The sequence below is a fragment of the Oncorhynchus mykiss genome, chromosome 6 (genome assembly GCF_013265735.2).
Source record: "Oncorhynchus mykiss isolate Arlee chromosome 6, USDA_OmykA_1.1, whole genome shotgun sequence".
In the NCBI taxonomy this organism is placed as follows: domain Eukaryota; kingdom Metazoa; phylum Chordata; class Actinopteri; order Salmoniformes; family Salmonidae; genus Oncorhynchus; species Oncorhynchus mykiss.
Window position 1 is genome coordinate 46,169,218 of NC_048570.1, and position 22,122 is coordinate 46,191,339.

The 22,122-nt window shown below is 43.9% G+C and overlaps 1 protein-coding gene across 2 annotated transcripts in view; it reads left to right on the forward strand.

Annotated features, from left to right (window-relative positions):
* LOC110526042 (tight junction protein ZO-2) overlaps positions 1-21,075 on the forward strand; it is a 114,209-nt gene extending 93,134 nt beyond the window's left edge. For both annotated transcript variants that reach the window (XM_036980247.1, XM_036980248.1), the window contains exons 8-23: positions 247-343; positions 599-747; positions 995-1,058; positions 1,652-1,802; positions 2,033-2,141; positions 4,519-4,738; positions 5,570-5,754; positions 6,655-6,750; positions 6,841-6,920; positions 10,067-10,277; positions 10,875-10,975; positions 15,687-15,911; positions 16,717-16,827; positions 17,677-18,051; positions 18,203-18,288; positions 18,507-21,075. In XM_036980247.1, the coding sequence (XP_036836142.1) occupies positions 247-343; positions 599-747; positions 995-1,058; positions 1,652-1,802; positions 2,033-2,141; positions 4,519-4,738; positions 5,570-5,754; positions 6,655-6,750; positions 6,841-6,920; positions 10,067-10,277; positions 10,875-10,975; positions 15,687-15,911; positions 16,717-16,827; positions 17,677-18,051; positions 18,203-18,288; positions 18,507-18,681 (2,435 nt within the window). In that variant the 3' untranslated portion in view covers positions 18,682-21,075. The remainder of the gene's footprint in view (positions 1-246; positions 344-598; positions 748-994; positions 1,059-1,651; positions 1,803-2,032; positions 2,142-4,518; positions 4,739-5,569; positions 5,755-6,654; positions 6,751-6,840; positions 6,921-10,066; positions 10,278-10,874; positions 10,976-15,686; positions 15,912-16,716; positions 16,828-17,676; positions 18,052-18,202; positions 18,289-18,506) is intronic.
* The last annotated feature ends 1,047 nt before the right edge of the window (positions 21,076-22,122 follow it).

A 22,122-nucleotide genomic window follows, 5' to 3' on the forward strand; every position in this document is an offset into this window, starting at 1 on the left:
GTATAGTACAGAACTTTTGTATATACTGTGAAGTCACTCAGAGCGTGTTGTAAAGAGGCAGAGAATGCTTCATTAACTCTACCTATATCTGACTCCTACACAGCTAGGGGACTGGTGATTCTTCTTGGGGCAACCAATCAGGTTTCCACTGGTGTACAAGATCTCCTGGTGAAGGGAACACAGTCCATACGATTTCCTTGTCTCTCTAATCTCCTACGTTTCCCTCTCTCTCTGTCTCTCTCTCAGATATCTCAGAGATGGAGTCCTACTCCCCACAGGAGGACCGTAGATCTCGCCAGTCGGACCTATCTTCCCACTCCTCCAACGAGAGAGAGAACCCCAGGTGGGTGGGTGGGTGGGAGAACCTGTCTGTTGATGAATACATATTATTCAAGTTGTTGTTACCTGTGCTGTGTTATATAACCACTACATTGTTACAGTATTGTTCCAGTGTCCAACCTGTCCTGGGAGGGAGGGAGGGAGGGAGGGTGGGTGGGTGGATGGATGTGAGAGGAGAGCTTCAGAATAGGTCAGTGAGGTACTGTTACAGTTCTTGTTACAGTGTCCAACCTATCCAGTTTGTGTCCCTCCCACCCAGACCTCTAACTAGCCTGGAAGACTCTCCCAGGGTAGCCAAGATGTCTGCCATGGCCTCGCCCTTTAGGGTGCCCCCCCTACAGGACCCAAACGCCCCGGGCCCTGTCATACTGACCTCAGAGGGGCTGCCACGCCTCGACGAGCAACCAGGTACCCACAATGCATATTTTATCCACAATGCATCTAGAAAAGTGTCCTCAAATCCTACCTACGCCCTGTTTAAATTAAATCGTATAACATTCGTAACCAGGTGTTAGTCTACAGCTTTTCAGCCTGGCATTATCTAGCCTGTCATTGATTGAGTATGTAATCTTCCAGTACGGGTGGTCATTGATGAGAACTCACCCATCAGTATTTGTTTAGATGTGTTCATGTATGTGTGTTTCTTGTTTACCAGCGTCAGCAAAGATTACTCCTAAGATTCTGCTACGCCCCAGCCCAGAGGATGAAGAGCTCTATGGGTGAGTAGATCGCTGTCCAGAGTTATAGTGCCCTATAAGAAACACTGACCAGGCTAGCACATGGAAAGAGGGAGAGTCAGAGGTGGACTCTCCTCTCCTTTCTTTTCCTCTCCTTTCCTCATTCATATTCATGATGCATCCATGGCTCCATCTCTCTGCTGTGTGTGCGTGTGTGTGTGTGTGTCCGTAGGGAGGGAGGGTTATTTTTACGTTCTCCTAGCGCTGGGCTGGGTGTGCTGACAGGCACTATTTGTCTGTAGTCTGAGGGAAGAAAGGTGTGTCTCAACCCTCCTCTCTCTACTGCAGGTGAAACCTAGAATACACAACTAGCTGCAGACTAACTGCCTCGTAGTCTGACCTTGATCAGGACTTCTGTTACCTACAACTAGCTCCATGTAGTCTGAGTTTAAAGGGACAGAACTTAAATTGATAATGACATAGGCATATTTCTTTTGTTTTTTTTTACAAAAGGATAGTTCCTAAGCCAGTGTTTCAATTGGGGTAAAGAAAGTTCCACCACCTTTTGTTTCCAAAGCATCTCACCAATAGAGTTGATCCTAATGTAACCACTTGTAATGTTGCTTTCCATTCAGCGCTAACACAGTGATGGTGAGTTTCCAGAAGGGGGACAGTGTGGGCCTGAGGCTGGCGGGGGGTAACGATGTGGGCATCTTCATCGCTGGCATCCAGGAGGGTAGTCCTGCCGAGGAGGAGGGGCTACGCACAGGAGACCAAATCATGAAGGTAACCATCTTTGGCACCGTGAACGGCATTGGAACATCTGAGTTCAATACAAAACCTGTACACCAAAGGCAAATAATGTACATCTGTAAAGTCAACACCAACTTTCTGAAAGCTGTTGTGTTGATAACTGGAGACTCATATTTTGAATTGTAGTCAATTAAACAACCCTTAATTTCCCCATGAACCCTTTGTGTGTGTGTGTGTGTGTGTGTGTGTGTGTGTGTGTGCAGGTGAATAGCGTTGACTTCCGAGGCATCGTGAGAGAAGAGGCTGTTCTGTTCCTGTTGGAGATTCCTAAAGGAGAGGACGTCACCATACTGGCCCAGAGTAAACCTGATGGTGAGGCTTCTACAAGGTTCTAGAGATTGTCTCACAGAGTTCTAAAGAGTTCTCTGGTCTTCGTGTTTCACAGGGTTCCCAGAGTTTCCTGGTTCTATAGTACTTCAGAGGGCTCTAGACACAGGTTCCATATACACTTCTATGGTTCTCGACTTCAATCGTTTTCCAGAGAGTTCCAAAGTGCTAATCTTACACTGCCCCTCAGTATTCCATAGTTATCCACATAATCTGATTTCATTTCAGGGGAATATGGTAGCGCTCACTAAATTATGAAATGTTTCCTGACAAGACAATAATATAATAATAATAATATATTCCATTTAGCAGACACTTTTATCCAAGCTGACTTAGTCATGCGTGCACACATTTTACATATGGATGGTCCTGGGAATTGAACCCACTACCCTGGCATTACAATCGCAATGCTCCCCAACGGAGCTACTAAACTTGGGCTGAGTTACAAATGAACAATGTGGAACAGCTTGGTGGAAAAAGAAAAGGGAGAGTGGGTCAGTCCTTTTTCTTAGTCAGTCTAGTTGAATAGGTGCTATATGCAGCAGGATATGAGAGGATTAAAGTGAACAGTGGAATAACCCCGTGAGCAGAGTAGTGCACACTGTCCTCTCCACGCTCCTCTCTACTCATTACACAAACACTGCGGTCAGACCCCAGGTCTACACGCACGCATGCATGCACAAATCGCACACGAATACAGACAAGTACACACACACATATACAATAACTTTGTGTCAGTGTGATACAGAGACAGCAGCTTGTTGCCCATCGGCACAGAAACCAGTTACAGCCAGTCACGCACACACACACACACAGAGAGAGGGACACACAAGTTACGTAATGAGAACATTGCCTCATAAACCCATTGCCCCTGAAATGTGACATGTAACATGTACAGTACAAACCGAGTCTCTGTATAACTGTGTTAGGGTTTATGTATGTACTATGGACTGCATAAGTTCATCTTGAAATGAATGAATCTTTAAAAACTGTGTTGGTGTGAACTATGTGTATACTACTAGCCTATAAACCTTATGTCCCTGTTTGTGTGGGTGCTTAGTTGTGTCTGTTTAACTATGATGGCACCCTATTTAATTGTGTAGTGCACTACTTTTGGGATGCATCCTGTGTGTGTGAGAGGGACCAGGGGCCTCATCTGCAGACAGACAAAAAGGCAGGCAAGCAGGGAGCAGTGAATTGTTGGAGGTGCGGTCTATTAGCCAGCCAGGCTGTGTAAAGCTAGCAGCTGGGTTGTCGGGGAGCGCTGTGGGAACGTTATTGAATTTGGAACCCCACCAAATCTTGTACTACAACTCTGCGTACACACACACACACACACACACACACACACACACACACACACACACACACACACACACACACACACACACACACACACACACACAGCCAGCCTAGGAGAGGACGGGCATGATTGACCTCTACTGTCACCATCTCTCTCTTCCTTTCTCATCCCTCCTCTCTCTTTTTAGCTCACCCCTTTGTCATCTCTTCCTCCCTTTCTCTCTCTCTTCCTCACTCTCCCTCTCTCCCTCTCCTCTTCCCTCTTCCCTCGTCGCTCTCTCTCCTCTCCCCTCTTTCTCTCTTTCTCTCTCCTCGTAATCCCTATCTCCTTGGTGTGAGATTGTGATGTTTGCCTGCTACCTAAACTTCTTGCTCCGGGCAAACGCTATACCACGCCCACGAATGTTAGTTTCTTCTCCGCAATGACTCTGGATCGGAGTACCTCCCTGACGATTTCTAGAACGCAAACTCATTCTAACCCTTCTGATTGGTCCCAGAAACCGATGGGTTGAACATATGTGGGTAAAGCTGCATTTTGAAAATTCATCATTGGCTTTGATACTCTGATTGGTTAGAGATAATCCAATCACTGATTACTTTGTTTTGTAAAACACCCTACATTTTCACAAACGACTTCAACGATGGCAGTCTCAGACTGAAGTATGTAGTGAACTTAGAGCAGCAGAAGAATTCATTTTGTGATCAGGAAGTAGTGGAGTGCAAGTGTGATCCATAGAGAATGGGACTGAATGGGCGCACATGGAAAGGAAAGGGGGACATGGAACATTGGTCGTAAGGAACCACTTGTAGCAACCAAACGTTCCCGTTGGCGTTCATTAACCCTTGTCACTGAGAGCTACAGGGTTTTCAGGAAAGTTAGTGCTCGGCTTGACCAAAACTCTGCATGCCATTTAGCTCTTCAGAACTAGGGGTTGGTGACTACTGATGTACAGTGCGTGCTATTGTACATTTGGATTTGTAGTATGAGCAAGGAGTGAAGCCTGATCTCTCACTTCCTCTCGCTCTCTCTCGCTTTCTCTCCTCCCCTCCCTCTCTCCAGTCTACAATGACATCCTGGTATCTGGTCGTGGGGACTCGTTCTTTATCAGGACTCATTTTGAGTATGAGCGGGAGGCTCCCCAGAGCCTGGCCTTCTCCAGAGGGGAGATCTTCAAAGTGGTGGACACTCTCTACGATGGCAAGCTGGGCAACTGGCTGGCCATCCGCACTGGCAAGGACAAACAGCTGCTGGAGAAAGGCATCATCCCCAATAAGAGCAGGTAATCATCCCTAACTTGAGCAGGTGAGAGAGAGACAGCGAGGAGCTAGCTACTGTAGCACAGTTAGCTAAGGTCCAAGACATCATCCCTAACTAGAGCAGATGAGATGGAATGGGAGGGAGTAACCTTAACCATAACAGTTAGCTCAGGTCCAAGACATCGTCCTTAGAGCAAGTCAGGATTGGGCCCTAGTATAGTAACTTTTAGAGGACCGATACGATTCCCTGGCCTTCAGTTGACTGTCGGGAGTGTTCAACCACATCAGTCAAATCAGAGCCATCTCTCTCCCACATCCCACACTCCTAGATCACACACTAGGGTTCCCCAACTGGCGGGCCGCAGCTCAATCTAGGTGATGATCCCTTCACTAGAGTCTCCCCCTGATCCCTGCACACACACACACACACACACACACACACACACACACACTCACACCACTCATCTGAACTGCTACTACACCAACATCTCCTCCTCCTCTGTTTTAATGTCCTCCTCTCCTCCCCATTTTCCTCCTTCCATGTGCTCTCCCTTCTCTTAGAATAGATCCTCAGACCTTGGCTGTGGGAAGTTATTTGAACTGAAACAACTTGAAAGTGTTTATTTTCTGTCTTTTATCGTAAAAACACGTGTCTTGGTTCATCTTTCTCCCTCTCTCACACCCACTTACCTTTTTTTCACCCCAACACACTGCCCTCACTCTATGCTGACTTCACCATCGCTTTTTCAAAACATATCACCCCATATCACCCCTCTTCCCTCCTTTCTAACCTCTCCTCATAATCCCCATCTCTTATTGCTCCTTTTCTCCCTCCCTCCCCCTCTTTCTCCCAGGGCTGATCAGATGGCGAGCGTACAGAACTCCCATAAGGCTGCTGGCACGGACCGCGCCGACTTCTGGCGTCTGAGAGGTCAAAGGGCAGCCAAGAGGAAGGAGCTGAGGAAGAGCAGAGAGGATGTCAGCGCTACGCCCATCGCCACACGCTTCCCTGCGTACGAGAGAGTCGTGCTCAGAGAGGGTGGGTCTGATCAACACAGGGAAACCACACAGGAAATTACACACATGGAGAGGGAGGCTGTATCACATCCGGCCGTGATTGCGAGTCCCATAGTGCGCCGCACAATTGGACCAGCATCGTCCGGGTTTGGCCGGGGTAGGCAGTCATTGTAAATAAGAATTTGTTCTCAACTGACTTGCCCAGTTAAATAAAGGTTAAATAAAAATAACATATAATAATTTAAAAAGGGAGGAAAGGGAGGGGCGGGAAGTGTTTCAGAGGAATACAGATTTGAGTGGAGATTTGAGGTGATACAGATGCCGGCCATAATTGGGAAACACACAGGAAACTGGAGGGGGAGTGGGAAGAGAGAGCGGGAGATAGAGTTGAGGAGAAATACATAATTGACGAACGGAGGAGGGGGGTGACAGCGTTTTAGGAAGGAATGAGGGGTGAAAGAGGGGCAGGCCAGCATTAGGTAACACAGAAAACAAAACACACACACACACAGGAGTGACACAGAAAAGGGAGAAATCGAGAGTTAAAGAGAGGGGAGAGGGAGAAGAGTGTGTGTGGGTCATCATGCTTTAGCAGGAAATACACACCACAGGGAGAGGGGGAGAGATGGCAAAAGGGATGAGGGGGAGAGGAGAATGTTCCTTAGAGAACATCAACGTTAGCTATCCTGCTACAGAGATTTTTGATGTCGGGATGCACGCGCCTCACTCAAACGTGACATTTTATGGTAAAACAGAAAATGTCTCTATTGATTTAACTATTAGCCACTGTCAGCCCCCGCCACACACACACATTTATACATGGCCCCCAATATTGTGCATGATAAACCCAGTAATGATCGTCATGTTGTACTACTGCAAAGGAGTGACTGTCTAAAGCATCATCTCCTCTCTTGTCCTGTAGCTGGTTTCAGACGTCCTGTGGTTCTGTTTGGTCCTATAGCTGATGCAGCCAATGACAAGCTAGCCAACGAGCTGCCTGACCTGTTTGTCATCGCCAGTGAGTCTCTCATTTTGTCTGTCTCTGTCTCTGTCTGTCTTGAGACACACTAGTCATTTGTTGAATAACACGTTCTCTGTCCATTGTCAGAAACGGAGCCTAAAGATGCCGGGTCGGAGAAGTCCTCAGGAGTGGTGAGACTTAACACCATCCGCCAGATCATCGAGCAGGTAAGAGCTTCTCTCTCCCTTTCTCTATCTATAAATCTATCAATCAATCTATCTATTTATCTATCGATCAATCACTCGATCAATCAATCAATCTATATATCGATCTATCTATCTATCAAAATATCTATCTATCTATCAATATATCGATCTATCTATTGATATATCTATCTATCAATATATTGATCTATCAATCAATCAATCTATCAATCAATCTATTAATCTATAGATCTATCTATCTGGAACGCTAATTTATGGTGTATCTATCAATCTGGAACACAAATTTATGGTGTATCTATCAATCTGGAACACAAATTTATGGTGAAGAACCGCAAATAACATGTTCCCCCTTAAATAATGCTGGCACATTTCAATCACACAGAACTTGATTACATCGCAGGACATGTTGAATAGAAAGCGAAATGCGGTTTTAATCATGACACAGAAAGAAGCTGTTTCTGATGACTAAAGGCAAATTTTGCAGATTGAGATACCAAGACTGGCAGCGCAATCTATCCCTAGTAATGTTGGTACTGTAGCCTCCTTTCATCTACCTACTTTTGTGCCTGTGTGTAGGCAAGTGGCAGAAATATTAAATTTGGGCTGTCATTTTTAACGGTCTTTCAATCCCGTGTCGTATCAAAGCAGGGCCGGCTCAAAGGGGATCCAGAGGATTGGCTACAATAATTGACATATTGCCCACCGAACCAAATCCCGATTTTAGCAACCGATGTATAAGCGATGCATTTCTCCGCAACACTTTATGATAGAAATGAACAGTAATATACACAAGAAAAGACACAACTTTGATGCACATCTTTGATTTGTCACTATGACATTCCGAGCCTGAGCTACGATGTGCAGAAGTCAGTCTTAAATCTTTTTCTACTTTGTTCTCAACCGGATTTACAAGTAATCTCATACAAGGCTGACTGTCGCAATCAATGCTATTCAATTGAGCCATTCACTTGAAAACTGCACAAGAGCATAAAGCATTATTTTTTGTAACTTATTGTCCAGGTGTACTGAATAAGGTGCCATATAATAATGGATAGTTCATGTTACATATACAGTGCCTTGCGAAAGTATTCGGCCCCCTTGAACTTTGCGACCTTTTGCCACATTTCAGGCTTCAAACATAAAGATATAAAACTGTATTTGTTTGTGAAGAATCAACAACAAGTGGGACACAATCATGAAGTGGAACGACATTTATTGGATATTTCAAACTTTTTTAACAAATCAAAAACTGAAAAATTGGGGCGTGCAAAATTTTTCAGCCCCCTTAAGTTAATACTTTGTAGCGCCACCTTTTGCTGCGATTACAGCTGTAAGTCGCTTGGGGTATGTCTCTATCAATTTTGCACATTGAGAGACTGACATTTTTTCCCATTCCTCCTTGCAAAACAGCTCGAGCTCAGTGATGTTGGATGGAGAGCATTTGTGAACAGCAGTTTTCAGTTCTTTCCACAGATTCTCGATTGGATTCAGGTCTGGACTTTGACTTGGCCATTCTAACACCTGGATATGTTTATTTTTGAACCATTCCATTGTAGATTTATCTTTATGTTTTGGATCATTGTCTTGTTGGAAGACAAATCTCCGTCCCAGTCTCAGGTCTTTTGCAGACTCCATCAGGTTTTCTTCCAGAATGGTCCTGTATTTGGCTCCATCCATCTTCCCATCAATTTTAACCATCTTCCTTGTCCCTGCTGAAGAAAAGCAGGCCCAAACCATGATGCTGCCACCACCATGTTTGACAGTGGGGATGGTGTGTTCAGCTGTGTTGCTTTTACGCCAAACATAACATTTTGCATTGTTGCCAAAAAGTTACATTTTGGTTTCATCTGACCAGAGCACCTTCTTCCACATGTTTGGTGTGTCTCCCAGGTGGCTTGTGGCAAACTTTAAACAACACTTTTTATGGATATCTTTAAGAAATGGCTTTCTTCTTGCCACTCTTCCATAAAGGCCAGATTTGTGCAATATACGACTGATTGTTGTCCTATGGACAGAGTCTCCCACCTCAGCTGTAGATCTCTGCAGTTCATCCAGAGTGATCATGGGCCTCTTGGCTGCATCTCTGATCAGTCTTCTCTTTGTATGAGCTGAAAGTTTAGAGGGACGGCCAGGTCTTGGTAGATTTGCAGTGGTCTGATACTCCTTCCATTTCAATATTATCGCTTGCACAGTGCTCCTTGGGATGTTTAAAGCTTGGGAAATCTTTTTGTATCCAAATCCGGCTTTAAACTTCTTCACAACAGTATCTCGGACCTGCCTGGTGTGTTCCTTGTTCTTCATGATGCTCTCTGCGCTTTTAACGGACCTCTGAGACTATCACAGTGCAGGTGCATTTATACGGAGACTTGATTACACACAGGTGGATTGTATTTATCATCATTAGTCATTTAGGTCAACATTGGATCATTCAGAGATCCTCACTGAACTTCTGGAGAGAGTTTGCTGCACTGAAAGTAAAGGGGCTGAATAATTTTGCACGCCCAATTTTTCAGTTTTTGATTTGTTAAAAAAAGTTTGAAATATCCAATAAATGTCGTTCCACTTCATGATTGTGTCCCACTTGTTGTTGATTCTTCACAAAAAAATACAGTTTTATATCTTTATGTTTGAAGCCTGAAATGTGGCAAAAGGTCGCAAAGTTCAAGGGGGCCGAATACTTTCGCAAGGCACTGTATATTGGAAATATTGTCAAATCTAGGCTAGACTTAATTTTTCCATCATTATTATCATTAAATAGTCTACCATCCAAAATATGTCATGTTTAACAATGTAGAATTGCAGGAAATTTGCCTTTATCTAGGGTTCCCCAAATTAAACTAGGTCAATGTGGTGCATTTCACACTTATCAATAAACTAGGATGAAAATGCAGGCCCAAATGCAGTTTTAATAAACTCTAGGCTATTTAATCTATCAAAAAGCATTTGTGATTGTAAATGGTTTATTTGTAGTACGAGTAAGATGGCAATTACCAGTTAATAAATTGATACAGAAATTGTAGGTGTGCCACAAATGTTAAAATCCCATCAAGGTGTGCCACGGTTCAAAAAAGGTTGTGAACCACTGATCTAGATCTCTCTCTCTCTCTCTCTCTCTCTCCCTCTCTCCCTCTCTCCCTCCCTCCCTGTAGGACAAGCATGCCCTGCTGGATGTGACTCCCAAGGCGGTGGACACTCTGAACTACACCCAGTGGTACCCCATCGTCATCTTCTTCAACCCAGACAGTAAACCAGGGGTTAAGGCCATGAGGCAGAGGGTGATACCTGGTTCCAACCGCAGCGCTAGGAAACTATATGAACAGGCTGTCAAACTGAGGAAGACCTGTTCTCACCTATTCACTGGTTAGTCACACACATGGATCCGCTTCACACCCACAGTTACACAGAGATACGCAAACAGATACACATGCGTACACACACCATTTACTTTTATCTACCACCCTCAGGAGTGTCCATGTAGTTGGCCAGTGAGTTGACCTCTGTCTCTCTGTGTGTGTATATGACTATCTGACACACACACACAATCCTGTAGTTGGCTAGTGATTCACTGATTCATTCATGATGACTATCGAGTCTCTAACGTCAATAAACAAATAGTTAAGCAGCCAAATATAGAACACAAGATCTTCCTGCATGAGGGATAATCTGTTGTATCTATTTTTTGTGCTGATACACCCCCCTCCCTCTCTCCCCCTCTACTCGTTCTCTTCTCATCCATCGTGCTATTATCTCTCACCCTTTTCTTTCCTTTCTCTTCCATTCTTTCGCTTCTCTCCCACTCTTTCTCTCCCTCTGTCCGCTCTCCCTCTCTTTCCCAATCCTCTCTCTCCACCTCTTTTTATTTCTCTCTCAACTTCCTCTATCTCCCTTGTATCTATCTCTCTCTCTCTCTCTCTTTACCCCCCTCTCCTCCTCGCTCCGGCGCTCTCCTCCCTACAGCTACTATTGATGTGAACTCGGCCAACGATGCGTGGTATGGCAGTGTGAAGGACTCTATCAGGGAGCAGCAGACTCAGGCTGTATGGGTGTCTGAGGGGAAGGTAAACACGCTCACCATACAGTGCTCATACACTGGATACTGTACTATAATGTACTGTACCATAATGTACTATACTATACTAGAGATGTGCCAAATCGAGAAAAAAAATTAAACATTTAAACTGCCATTTTCTTATCGGTTTTCCGTTAAGAACATTTGATAAAATTCCACATGAAATCCTATTGCATGGTATGACTGCTAAGGGAAGATTAATTCCTACCAAAGTCATACAGTAGGCTTAGTTATTTGGAATCTGCTTTGTGGCTTCCCGAGTGGGCAGGTGAAATTTTGTCCCAAAATCGATCGTTAATTCACGTTGACTCTAGTGTTCTTTCCATTTCTTATGTGCATGAGTGACTCGCACCTAAAAGAAACCTAGCCAAGTGATCACAGTTCTTCTCTTAAATTAACAACCTCATGCTAATCACATTAGCCTACATTAACCGTCCCGCAGGGGACCCACCGATCCTGTCAAGGTTCAATTCTCTTTTACCTCCATTACGTGTCTCTCACTCAATTTCGACCGCTCCCTATACACACAAGCGTGCTGCACACCCAAACTCCTATTAGGCCTACTGTGGACAAGCTACATTCCTTGTCAAATCACGATAGCTTTATCGTGAATTCAAAATGTACTGCTTGATTAAAAGTAAGCTGCACTTTTGAAATAATGGATTTGTCTTGTCTATTTTTTTTCACGGACTGCTATAGTGTCGCATTTAGAATAGGTTACAACCCCTCCTAAACCTAGGCAGGTTCCTGACTGAAATATGCAACAAAACATTTTTGATGAAGCCAAATAGAATATTCATTAATGGCCTACTTTGTTTTATGTTCAGCCTGCCTGCCTACCAAGTTTAAGCTCACAGATTAAACACAGGGCAAAAGAAAACGCGCCAAAATGCGGGTTAAAAAGGTTAATGCTGTTAACTCTAGGCGATGTCTCAACTCCCATTATAAAGGGGGTATCAAATCAAATGTATTTATGAAGCCCGTTTTTACGTGAGAAGATTTCACAAAGTGCTTTACAGAAACCCAGCCTACAACTCCAAACAGAAAGCAACGCAGATGTAACACCCCGTTGAAACGGGACGTAAACGTTGATATGAGAGAGAAAGACGCACCTGTTTCAGTAGCACTAGTCACGGTTGAAATTGTCTTGCAGTCATTAATGTAGCTAATTACTTCACAAATTCAAGTAGGCCTTGACAAGGGCTGCATATCAACTGCAATAATTTATGGAATCTGCCCTTTTTTTTCAACTCTTACTGACAATAAAGTTTATATATCCATGGCAAATAATTTGAAATATGCATGTCCCCTCTTACTAACGTTCCATCGTTGTTGCATTAGGTAGGCCTATTTGTTCAAATGTTTCCCTTTATGATGATGGTCGGGATCTGTTAGTGGTAGTTTTGTGATAACTGCACTGTCATTTAAAATATTGTGAACAAAAACAACCAAATTTTGTTTTCAGTAAGGGGTTTTGTTCTTAGCGTTTTACCATTGAATTTTAAAACGTTCACAACCCTATAATATACTCTACCCTACACATGCTACCCACTGGCACACACTGGTTGAAACAACAGTGTTTCCAGTTCCTTTCAATTAAATGATGTTGAACCAACGCGGAATAGACGTTGAATTGACGTCTGCCCAGTGGGTATATTCTGCTACACTCCTATCCTCTAATATACTTATTGTACTATTTCACCCTGTAGTATGTACATGTTTCAATCATGTTCTGTAAAATTGTCTTACTGTCTACTTCAAATCTACAGTTGAAGTCCGAAGTTTACATACACTTAGGTTGGAGTCATTAAAACTCGTTTTTTCAACCACTCCACAAATTTCTTGCTAACAAACTATAGTTTTGGCAAGTCGGTTAGGACATCTGCTTTGTGCATGAGTCATTTTTCCAACAATTGTTTACAGAAAGATTATTTCTCTTATTATTCACTGTATCACAATTCTAGTGGGTCAGAGGTTTACATAGACTAAGTTGACTGTGCCTTTAAACAGCTTGGAACATTCCAGAAAATGATGTGATAGCTTTAGAAGCTTCTGATAGGCTAATTGACATCATTTGAGTCAGTTGGAGGTGTACCTGTGGATGTATTTTAAGGCCTACCTTCAAACTCGGTGCCTATTTGCTTGACATCATGGGAAAATCAAAAGAAATCAGCCAAGACCTCAGAAAAGAATGTGTAGACCTCCACAAGTCTGGTTCATCCTTGGACGCAATTTCCAAACGCCTGAAGGTACCACATTCTGTACAAACAATAGTACGCAAGTATAAACACCATGGGACCATGCAGCCATCATACCGCTCAGGAAGGAGACACGTTCTGTCTCCTAGAGATTAATGTACTTTGGTGCGAAAAGTGCAAATCAATCCCAGAACAACAGCAAAGGACCTTGTGAAGATGCAGGTACAAAAGTATTTATAGCCACAGTAAAACAAGTCCTATATCAACATAACCTGAAAGGCCGCTCAGCAAGGAAGAAGCCACTGCTCCAAAACCTCCATAAAAGCCAGACTTCGGTTTGCAACTGCACATGGGGACAAATATCGTACTTTTTGGAGAAATGTCCTCTGGTCTGATGAAACAAAAATAGAACTGCTTGGCCATAATGACCATCGTTATGTTTGGAGGAAAAAGGGGGAGGCTTGCAAGCCAAAGAACACCATCCCAACCGTGAAGACCGGGGGTTGCAGCATCATGTGGTGGGGGTGCTTTGCTGCCGGAGGGACTGGTGCACTTCACAAAATTGATGGCAACATGAGGAAGGAAAATGATGTAGATATATTGAAGCAACATCTCAAGACATCTTCAAAATTAAAAATAAAAGAGAGCCGTACACTCTAGGAGATCAGAAGCTAAAATGTTATTTGAAACGACAGCCAAGCAGCCAAGCTGTCTTCATCAGGGTATGATCACAAACACTGCGGGATGACTCGTTTATGTAGTGTCAAAAGACACAGGTGTCTGTAATCATGGCCAAGAGTGGCCTAATATATTTGGTTAATTATCAAATATTAAAATGGCATACAAAGAACAGCATACAAACAACAAATGGATAGCATACGATCATAAATACATTTTTGACTACACAAGCTTACAAACAATTACAATGGCAAAGTCACAATAATCACAAGAATGGCTTCAGATCAAAGTCTACGTTGAGACCGAAGGGATCAAGGGTCTTTAAGTTAAAGATCCAGGCAGCCTCTCGTTTTAACAATAAATTATCAAGGTCACCCCCTCTCCTGACATGTTCGATGCCAATATAACGCAGAGACGAAATCGAGTGGCCTGCCTCCAAGAAGTGGGCCTCAACTGGGTAAGTTAAGTTTTTCCACCTAATGGTGCTACGATGCTCTGAGATACATACTTTTAATTCGCGCTTTGTTTTATCCACATAATTTTTACCACAAGGACAAGTTATAAGATAAATAACTGCCTTAGTGGAGCACATAATAACCCCTTTGATTGGGATCGATTTCCCTGTTTGTGGGTGTTTGAAGTATCTACATTTATAAGTGCCATTGCATTGAGCACAGCCATTACATTTGTAATTTCCATCCAGTAGGGGCGCAAATAGACGTTGTTCAGGAATATCTTGGGGTGGTAAATCAGAGAGTACCAATTGGTCTCTGAGATTTCTGCCCCGCGAGAATACGACCAAGGGAAGGTCCGAAAACAAATGACAGAGACTTTAATCGGATTTTAGAATGTGCCAATGTTTGTGAACGATTCCCTTAATTTGTTCAGACCGCTTTGAATAGCGAGCGGGTAGTTAGAACACAAGAATACGTCTTTTTGCAAGACTGACCTTGAAAAAAAATGGATCTTCCAAATGGACAATGACCCCAAGCATACTTCCAAAGTTGTGAAAAAATGGCTTCAGGAAAACAAAGTCAAGGTATTGGAGTGGCCATCACAAAGCCCTGACCTCAATCCCATTGAAAATGTGTGGGCAGAACTGAAAAGGCGTGTGTGAGCAAGGAGGCCAACAAACCTGACTCAGTTACACCAGCTCTGTCAGGAGGAATGGGCCAAAATTCACTCAACTTATTGTGGGAAGCTTATGGAAGGCTACCCGAAACATTTGACCCAAGTTAGACAATTTAAAGGCAATGCTACCAAATACTAATTGAGTGTATGTAAACTTCTGACCCACTGGGAATGTGATGAAAGAAATAAAAGCCTAAATGAATCACTCTCTACTATTATTCTGACATTTCACATTCTTAAAATAAAGTGGTGATCCTAATTGACCTTAAAGAGGGAATTTTTACTAGGATTAAATGTCAGGAATTGTGAAAAACTGAGTTTAAATGTATTTGGCTAAAGTGTATGTGAACTTCCAACTTCAACTGTATAGCATATTCACTGTTCTTTCCTTTCAAGCTATTTCTGTATACTTCTGTGTACTAGTCCATCTTAACTATTTCCCTTGGTACTACTATACTTAGTCTAGTTTCTTCATACTGTACTCAGCCTTTTCTATCACTTTTAAGATGGTGAAAAGTGTTTTGCTCTATTTCTATTTTGCTCTGAGTCCTGTGTTGTGAGCATGCTCACTGTGTGTGAATCCTTCTACCACTGGTGCTCTACAGCTCGGTTCTTCTTTCTTTTCTTTCTTTGTTTTTGTTTTTGTTTCTGCTTCCTCTCTGTACACCAAGATCCATCATGTGTCTCTTTTAGCTGGACTGGACGGAGATGGACCTTGATCTCCATGACGACCGCATGTCATACCTGTCAGCCATGTCAGCCGACTACCTGAGCATGGACAGCCGATTGGCCAGCGACTACGATGACACGGCGGATGAGGGTGGGGCTTACACGGATAACGAGCTGGACAACGAGCCGGCTGACCAACTGCACGTGTCCGCTATCAGCCGCTCCTCTGAGCCCGTGCTGGCAGAGGAGGTTAGAGATACATAGCGATACACACACACACACACACACACACACACACACACACACACACACACACACACACACACACACACACACACACACACACACACACACATGCATAGTTAATAACACTCACATACAGCCCATAAGCAGCCCATGTAGCCCATGTATTGTGATCTTCTAACCTCACAGCCTTGGTGCTATGCAGAGTTGTAAGAATCTATTCTACCCTCTACAGTTCAAACACATAATTACACCTATGATATTCCCAGTCCAATCTAGGCCGACATGACCAACATCAATACCATCTGGTTAGCATTTGTTTGGGTTGTTTCAGGAATAACCAATGTGTCAGATGCACTTTAGCAAAACAGTTTTCTAAATAGAGGCCATTCAGCACTATGATAATAGCCCTCCCAAAGGCCTGTGGCCAGTTTCTCTCTAGTACAGTAGTTAAAAACAGACTGGAAACACACTAGGGAACTGTATGATTTTTTATATTTGTGCAAGGATCTTAACATCTGTGTGTGTCCCAGGGTAGGAGTGTATAACAATAGGCTACTAACTGCATGTACAGTATTACTTCCTCTTCGCCCCTTAGTAACCAGATGCCTTGACAATTGCTTCTATGCACCTGGTTTATGCAGATGTCACCTCTTGGCCCTTTTGAATGCAAAAGAGACACAACCCCTCTATCATTAAAACATGACCCTTTAATAATCAGCACGGTTGACCCTTGACCCAGCCTGTGAACCTGCATGGTACTTCCTGTTGACCCTGTCCTATGTGTGTATATTTGTGTTTTTGGGGTCAGATCCTGCGCAGGTGTAGTCCAGAGATCCGTGGTCGTGTCAGGAGGGTGGGCAGCAGGGAGGTGCTCAGCAGCGCCAGCCCACCCCCCGCGTTTGTACCTGACCCCCCCAAGGTGAGAGACAGACACACACACACACACACATATACAAATTCCTCTTAGATTCACTTTTACCATCTTTCGAACATGAAGTCAACCGGTAGTGAGCATCAGATTTTTAGGCAACTGCATGGTTTTTGGCGTAGATAAGTACAAGATCTCCGGTGGCTTTCAAACATCCACTTACATTTGAATGTTTGAAACCCCCCACCACCCCTTAGCTCTTTAACTAAATCAGAACTAGCAAACTACCCTTCTCTTTGAAGAATGGTCTGATCTGGAGAAACCACACCCACCACGGCTTGGATTCCTCCAACGGCAGTCCACTCTGGTACCTAATTAGCAATAAGTAACTCCCAAAATTCCTTGTGGAGGGTCCTGCGTTCGTGAAACCTCATGGTCATTAATAGTATTGTGAACCTTTGTCTGTTGAACAGATATTCTAGAGTAATATAGGCTACCTGTGTTTTGAACTCTTACAGTGTTGTAGAGAAATAGGTGTCCGTGGTTTTGGTCAGTGTTGTCTATCAAAATGTGGTATTCAACATTGTCTTCTGTTATGAATGTGTTTGGGAAAGTACAACTTGAAGCTTATTTTATGTTGTAAATCAATAGTGAGGTAATGAGGGCGGAAGCCTAAAGTTAAGGATTTATTGTTTCAAGCGTTTTTCTAGTCACAAATCTACTATTCATGTACAGAAATGTTTGGTGTGCGGATCTGTGACTAACCAAGTTTGGTCCCCATAGAAATAGAATGACTTCATTGACTGAATCGAATCAAAATGATTTGATTCATTCTAATTCTATGCTGGTCCACCCCCCACCCCACCCCCCGCCTCCCTCCCTCCCTCCCTCCCCCTCAAGGTAAAGCTGCTGTTCAGGGATGAGGTAGTCCCTCCCATAGGGTCATACGAGCCCCCCCCCAGCCGAGGCTACGACTCCCACTCCTCCAGCCCTGCCAGCGACCCCCCTCCTCTCCCTCGCACCCTTAACTCATTTGGCAAGGCCAAGCCACTGGCACCTCCCCCCATCGCTGTCAAACCTTCCTATAATACCCAGGACACCACCCGCAGCACGGCCCCAAACACAGCGGCCTTTAGGGGCCCGGAGGAGCCAGGGGACAGCCCTGAGGACCCCAGCCTCAAGTCGTTCCTGGGGAAGATCAAGGCCTTTGAGAAGATGGACCACTTTGCACGCACTCAGAGGATGCTGGAACTGCAGGAGGCCCAGAACGCCAGGGTGGGTGGGTGGATGTGTGTGCGTGCATGCGTCTCTGAATGTGTGTTTGTGTGTGTGTGTGCACCTCTGAATGTGTGTGTGAGAGAGAAAGAGTGTGTGCCTGCTAGTCTGTTGTCATCAAAGCATCATACTAATGTCTGTCTCTGGCCAGTTGGAGATAGCTCAGAAGCACCCAGACATCTATGCTGTCCCTGTGAAGACCCAGAAACTGGATCACAGCCGGCCTCAGCCTATAGGGTAGGAACTCAACATGGGAGGGTTTTTACCCATTCGTACCGTGAGTGTGTTGTGTTATGTCTGTCCGCTCTCCGTTGTACTCTATATTCATCTGCGTGTGGGGATTTTCACTGAATATATTGTGTGTCTTTGTGTATTGCACATTAATGTGTGTGTGTCTGTGTGTTCATGCGTGTACGTGTGTGTGTGTGTGTGTGTGCGCCTGTGTGTGTGTTCAGTTCCAGCTCGCGTCCTGAGCCCCAGACCCCTCCCTCCAAGCTGCCATACTCTGAGAGTTGTGGGTTCTACCCCAGCGAAGAGGAAGAGGAAGAGTACCGACGCCAGCTGGCAGACCACACCAAGAGAGGCTACTACCAGACCAACAACCAGAAATACCAGGACACAGAACTTTAGACTATGCTACCAACAGCCATAAAATACCAGGACACTGAATGAAGTGTAGCACTACTACGTGCCCACCTACCTACCCTACCACACCCACCTACCTACCCTACCACACTAAACTGTAGTGCCCCTTCTCTCCTGGACCCCCGACTACCCTTAACACCCTAAAGTAACAAGACACAGGGCTGGTTGACAGAGACACCCACACACTGCTGAGCCTTGCTCTGATTGACTCAGTTCAGCGCACACAAACGCACACTCTCAATTCCACTGGGACTCTGCCCCCCTCCCTTGACCCTGCACCAATACGCTGCTGACTCGGAAGCTGGCCAGTTTTAAGTTTTTCTTAAAACCGCTTTTTTGCTTCAAAAAGTGGATAGTTACCTCACTGTCTTTGTTATTATTCTTGTTTAATTTCTATTTGCTTGTTTGGTTGAGTTAGTTTTTGTTACACCGATCTGTGTTATTGTTACACCAATCTGTGTTATTGTTACATCGATCTGTGTTATTGTTACACCGATCTGTGTTATTGTTACATCGATCTGTGTTATTGTTACACCGATCTGTGTTACTGTTACACCGATCTGTGTTACTGTTATACCGATCTGTGTTACTGTTATACCGATCTGTGTTACTGTTATACCGATCTGTGTTACTGTTACACCGATCTGTGTTACTGTTACACCGATCTGTGTTATTGTTACACCGATCTGTGTTATTGTTACACCGATATGTGTTATTGTTATACCGATCTGTGTTATTGTTACACCGATCTGTGTTACTGTTACACCGATCTGTGTTATTGTTATGATCCATTTAATCAGGATGTTATTTCTTGCCTATGCAACTCCTTCAGTTTGCTGCCTGCAGAGCAACTGAAACCTATTACCACGAGTCCCTCTCTGCACTCCACAAGAACCTTAAACCTTACGAGTCCTCCAAGCTGTATCTTCTTCTCGTTACTCCTTTCCTTTTGTACTATATCCAACATTATAACCAGCTGTCTCCAAACTATTTTAAAAGGTCACATATATATTATTATATATACAATGTCTGGTGTTTATACTCCTCCATCTTTGCATTCCTTCCTATATGATCGTGTGTGTGTGTGTGTGTGTGTGTGTGTGTATACATACTATATATATATATGAGAGAGATCGAGAGAGCGAACGAAAGAGGCAATATATTATATATACAATACACTGGAATGTAAGATTTTTTTAAGTGCCTTTTACTTTATGAATAACATAATGAGGTTTGGGGACATCTGACCATGCATGGCACCCCTGTCCCCTGGACCACACCACTCTGCTGCTCTCAAGCTTTTAGGGAAAACAGGGAACAAGAGACACCAAAACCTTAATACTGTCCCCACTGTACCGTCCCTCCATCCGTCCCTTTGTCCTCCACAACGATAATATCCGTGACCAGTCCTGTCCCCCAGAGACATGTTCAACATGGGAACAGCATTTAATCAAAACCGCCTCCTGAGTGGCGCAGCGGTCTAAGGTACTGCATCGCAGTGCTAGAGGCGTCACTACAGACCCGGGTTCGATTCCAGGCTGTGTCGCAGCCTGCCGCGACTGGGAAACCCATGAGACGGCGCACATTGGCCTAGTGTCGTCCGGGTTAGGGGAGGGTTTGGCTGGCCGGGATGTCCTTGTCCCATCTTGCTCTAGCGACTCCTGGTGGCGGGCCGGGCGCATGCATGCTCACTTCGGGTCGCCAGTTTGTACGGCTGGCTTCCGGGTTAAGCGAGGAGTGTGTCAAGAAGCAGTGCGGTTCGGAGGTCGCATGGCTCTCGACCTTCTCAACCTCTGTACGGGAGTTGCAGCAATGGGACAAGACTGTAACTACTAATTGGACATCACGAAATTGGGGGGGAATGTTTTCCGAGTTTCCTGGGTATGATAAAATGTATGAGAATAAATTCAATGTGCGGAAACAAAAAGAAACTGATCAGTAATATAACTCAAACATGATCTTTCAAAAGAGGAAGGTCATTTTTGTTTTATTAACCACGGAAACCTGGATAACGGTTTTGATTGAATAGCAACCCAGATCAGGTGGTTTCAGAGAGGAGGTTTGATGTAGGAGACGTGTGATTGGTTGATATGTATGTCAGTCATTTCTGTTGTGGAGTCTGTCATGTCGGCTGTCGTCGTCTCTGTTACACTGTTGATGTGTTTCTACATGTTATTACATGCTTGATTGTATCTCAGTTCACACTATACCTCCAGTGGGTTATAAGTGCTTATGATTGAACACACAGTATTAAAGAGAGAGAAACAGAGAGAGAGAGAAACAGATAGAGAGAGGAATGACTGGACAATGTCTGCTTTGGGTCTTTCATGTAGTTTTATCTTACAACACCAAATAAAAGAAAGTCTTTCATTGACCGAGTGGAGAAAACACTGGCTTTATTTTCTGTTCACATTGTCCTTTTCAACATGGTTCATGCAGCTATGGTGGATGTGTAACCCGGCCAGTACAGCTTGGGTCTGATTGGCTCAGTCGTGTTAAGGTTATTTTATGTGTGTGATACTGTGGCTACCTAAACGATCACTTTGTATTTGACTGACTGGGGGATTGGTGTTTATTTTGTTGTACACTTAGTTACTCATCGTGCCTCGAGCGTTGGCAAGCTGCAAATCATCTACCACATTAACATAAACGTTAATAGGAAACAGTCCTACTGTGGACACGTTATGGATACCAGGTCCCCTGATACTGCTGTTACATAACATCACCACCAGGGGGGGGGGGGTTGATCTGGCTCTTCAGGAGAGGCCTAGGAAAGTAACCATCCACCATCCTTCCACTTCAAATACAGGCCAGAGGTTGGTTATTTATATATATATATATATATATATATATAAAACCAACCTATATACAGTGCCTTGCGAAAGTATTCGGCCCCCTTGAACTTTGCGACCTTTTGCCACATTTCAGGCTTCAAACATAAAGATATAAAACTGTATTTTTTTGTGAAGAATCAACAACAAGTGGGACACAATCATGAAGTGGAACGACATTTATTGGATATTTCAAACTTTTTTAACAAATCATAAACTGAAAAATTGGGCGTGCAAAATTATTCAGCCCCTTTACTTTCAGTGCAGAAAACTCTCTCCAGAAGTTCAGTGAGGATCTCTGAATGATCCATTGTTGACCTAAATGACTAATGATGATAAATACAATCCACCTGTGTGTAATCAAGTCTCAGTATAAATGCACCTGCACTGTGATAGTCTCAGAGGTCCGTTAAAAGCGCAGAGAGCATCATGAAGAACAAGGAACACACCAGGCAGGTCCGAGATACTGTTGTGAAGAAGTTTAAAGCCGGATTTGGATACAAAAAGATTTCCCAAGCTTGAAACATCCCAAGGAGCACTGTGCAAGCGATAATATTGAAATGGAAGGAGTATCAGACCACTGAAAATCTACCAA